Source organism: Anser cygnoides, chromosome 30, assembly GCF_040182565.1.
Source record: "Anser cygnoides isolate HZ-2024a breed goose chromosome 30, Taihu_goose_T2T_genome, whole genome shotgun sequence".
Lineage (NCBI taxonomy): Eukaryota > Metazoa > Chordata > Aves > Anseriformes > Anatidae > Anser > Anser cygnoides.
This window is the reverse complement of record NC_089902.1, coordinates 367,028-370,585: the sequence shown is the minus strand read 5'-3', so window position 1 is coordinate 370,585 and position 3,558 is coordinate 367,028. Positions and strand designations below refer to the sequence as shown.

The 3,558-nt window shown below is 54.0% G+C and overlaps 1 protein-coding gene across 1 annotated transcript; it reads right to left on the bottom strand.

The window, feature by feature from the left end:
• Positions 1 to 445: 445 nt before the first annotated feature.
• Positions 446 to 2,124, bottom strand: LOC136787562 (olfactory receptor 14C36-like). Its single transcript, XM_066984873.1, has 2 exons — positions 1,193 to 2,124; positions 446 to 629 (listed from the first exon to the last, which is right to left on the bottom strand). Exons 1-2 carry the CDS (start codon positions 2,122 to 2,124, stop codon positions 446 to 448), a joined length of 1,116 nt encoding a protein of 371 aa, XP_066840974.1.
• Positions 2,125 to 3,558: the final 1,434 nt, after the last annotated feature.

Genomic DNA, 3,558 nt, shown 5'->3' with positions numbered 1-3,558 from the left:
GGAAAGGCCACATCCTGCTGCTGGCCATGGCCATGGCTCCAGGGAAGCAGCAGCCCCGACCCGAAGGCAGCAGAGAGGCAGAGCCCAGCGGGCAGTGAGGGGCAGCCGCGAGGGCCAGCGGGGCTGCTCCTCCCTGTGGCAGCTGGGCTCTGGGCCCTGAGCCCCTCCTGCGTGCTGGGGCTGCTCCCCCAGCTGCACAGGAGATGGGAAGAGACGGCAGCTGATAACAATGAATTTCTCCTGGCTTCTTTACTGTATTTATCTACATGTGAAGCCCAGTTTTACATGAGACTATTGGGTCAAAGTAAGTTAGAAAAAATAACAGGCAGAATGTTAAGAATCACTTTATTTAAATGAAAACCACAACTTGGAGAAAATATTCATAAAGACAAATAATAAAAAATATTTTCCTGTTTCTGAAATAAACCTGGAACTCAAGTGAAAATTAATGGTTCAAAAAAAGCATGTATCCAAAGAGGTTCTTCATGGCCTCCTTGAGGTCCTGGTTCCTCATGCTGTAGATGAGGGGGTTCAGTGCTGGAGGCACCACCGAGTACAGAACAGCCACCACCAAGTCCGGGGTTGGGGAAGAGATGGAGGGGGGCTTCAGGTAGGCAAACATGGCAGTGCTGACAAAGAGGGAGACCACGGCCAGGTGAGGGAGGCACGTGGAAAAGGCTTTGTGCCGACTATGCATATTAATAATAATAATAATAGTAATAATAATAATGTGTACAAACAAGTGATGCACAATGCAATTGCTCACCACCCGCTGACTGATGCCCAGACTATCCCCAAGCAGCCGGCCACCCTATCGTGGCCAGTACCCCCATATTAATTGTTTCGCATGACGCCAGATGGTATGGAATACCCCTTTGGCCAGTTTGGGTCAGCTGTCCTGGGTCTGTCCCCTCCCAGCGCCTGCTGCACCCCGAGCCTACCTGCTGGCAGGACGGAGCGAGAAGATGAAAAGTCCTTGGCCTGGTGTAAACACTGCTCTGCAACAATTAAAACATCAGCATGTTATCAGCGCTCTTCTCATCCTAATCCAAAATATAGCACCCTACCAGCTACTAGGAGGAAAATTAACTCTGTCCTAACTGAAACCAGGACAAATGCTACACCTAAGGGTCAAAACTTGCCTGAGATTAACTTGAGTTAAACTAGAAAGGAGAGATAGACAGTTCCTTACTAAGTAAATAATACAACTAGAATCAGTTTCTTCAGTGTGGCTTTCAGCTCCTGGTTCCTCATGCTGTAGATGAGGGGGTTCACTGCTGGAGGTACTACCACATATAAAAGTGCCACCACCAGGTCCAAAGATGGGGAGGAGATAGAGGGGGGCTTCAGGTAGGCAAACATGGCAGTGCTGAGAAAGAGGGAGACCACAGCCAGGTGAGGGAGGCACGTGGAAAAGGCTTTGTGCCGGCCCTGCTCAGAGGGCATCCTCAGCACGGCTCTGAGGATCTGCACATAGGACACCACAATGAAAACAAAACAGCCAAATGCTAAACATGCACTAACCACCAGAAGTCTAACTTCCTTTAGGTAGTCTGAACCTGAGCAGGAGAGCTTGAGGATCTGGGGGATTTCACAGAAGAACTGGTCCACAGCATTGCCTTGGCAGAGGGGCAGGGAAAAGGTAGCGGCCGTGTGCAGGACAGCATTGAGAAAGCCACTGCCCCAGGCAGCTGCTGCCATCTGGGCACAAGCTCTGCTGCCCACGAGGCTCCCGTAGTGCAGGGGCTTGCAGATGGCAACGTAGCGGTCGTAGGACATGATGGTGAGAACGTAAAATTCTGCTCCAATCAAAAAGGCAAAGAAAAAGACCTGAGCATCACACCCCTGATAGGAGATGGCCCTGGTGTCCCAGAGGGCATTGGCCATGGCTTTGGGCAGAGTGGTGGAGATGCAGCCCAGGTCGAGGAGGGCGAGGTTGAGGAGGAAGAAGTACATGGGGGTGTGGAGGCGGTGGTCGCAGGCGACGGCGGTGGGGATGAGGCCGTTGCCCAGGAGGGCAGCCAGGTAGATGCCCACGAAGAGCCCAAAGTGCAGGAGCTGCAGCTCCCGCGTGTCTGCGAATGCCAGCAGGAGGAACTCGCTCACACAGCTGATGTTGGGCATTTCCTGACTTTGGACACAGCTGTCTGTTGAAGAGGATAAGGCAGAAAAAAGTTAAAACAGACTTCTCTGAGGAAAACGTACCGCAAGCCTCAGAGCACCCCCAGCCCAAGCCTCTCTCTATGCAGGAGAACCTTTCTGCAGCTCTCCTGCTTGAGCTGCGGCTGGTGCTGGCTGAGAGTGGCACTGGGAGCAGGGGTTGCTGTGGGCTCCAGAGGAGTCCTTCCTGCTGTGCAGCAGGAGGCAGGCAGGAACATGGGGGAAACTCAAGTTCAGTCCACTGGTCCGACCAGAAGATTTGCAGTGTTGCTTCAAGGAAAGTATCCAACGATTGTGTAGAACAAGGGACATATATTTGCTTCATTTTCTGGTAGCTACGCCTGTAATGTTTAGGAAGAACCATCTATTCGGTGTTCCCCTGAGAAGAAACTACCGACAGCTGAGAGCAGAGAAGCCCCAGACCAAGTGCATATGGACAGGATCCTCACCATCTCTTGCATGAGCAGGATCTCAGCTTTTCCCTCTTCACCAGGGCTGCAGAGGCCTCACTCCGGCTGCCCACAGACAGCCATCCAGCAGCACGGACATGGCCTTAGCACAGAGGTGTCTCCTCCTTGGGGCACCTGGATAACACAAGGATGCCATGAGACAGCTGCATCCTGCTGGAGAGCAGCCTGCAGACCAGAAGAACACCCCACAGACAGACATGAATATCTGCAGGCCAGCCTGTTCCACTATCCCATCTGCATCCCCTGCAGTATCTGGAGGAGGATTGGCCACTCCAATCTTGGCTGACCATGGGCAGCTGTGTTATGACACTCCAAGGGGCTTCTGCCAGACTTCCTCACCTCGCAGTGCCATCCAGCAGGACTCCCAAAGCCTACTGCATTGCCCACTGCCCTCCCAGAAACAAGACCCAGCAGGAGAAACTTCCAGGACGTGCAGCTGCATGGCCCTGCAGCCAGAGACGTACCTTGTCAAGGGCTGTGCAGATTTCTCCTGCAGGCAGCTCTCAGCATCCTCCCACTGCCAACTGCCTCCAAGCCCTCTCTCCTTCTCTCCTGTCCCCGTGCCAGCTGCGGTCAGAGCCCCCAGCCCTGCTGCGCTGTGCACAGGAGCTGTTCCTGGGCAGAGCTGTCTCTCTGCACCAGGGCCCTCTTGCCACGAGCTCTCTCTGTCCCACGAGCCCGGCCCAGCTCAGCACCAGACGCCCAGCCCAAGACATTGGAAACCCCCTCGGGGGGCTCTGCTGAGGAGCTCACGAACCTCAGGCACTGAGAGACAATTGAAGACATCTCTCCAGAAGTCCAAGTCAGAGGCAAGTTTCCTGCCGTGTCCCCCTGAGGGCCAGCACTGACACAGCCTCCCTTGGAGCTCGTTAGAGCAGAGCATTGGAGGCAGTGAGGACAAGGAGACAAAGGCAGTGTGAAGGTGACC

Coding starts and splice junctions, on each gene's coding strand:
- LOC136787562 (XM_066984873.1), bottom strand. CDS start 2,124: ATGCCCAACATCAGCTGTGTGAGCGAGTTCCTCCTGCTGGCATTCGCA. Junction 630..1,192: donor CTAGTTGTATTATTTACTTA/GTAAGGAACTGT, acceptor CCTCTTTGTCAG/CACTGCCATGTTTGCCTACC.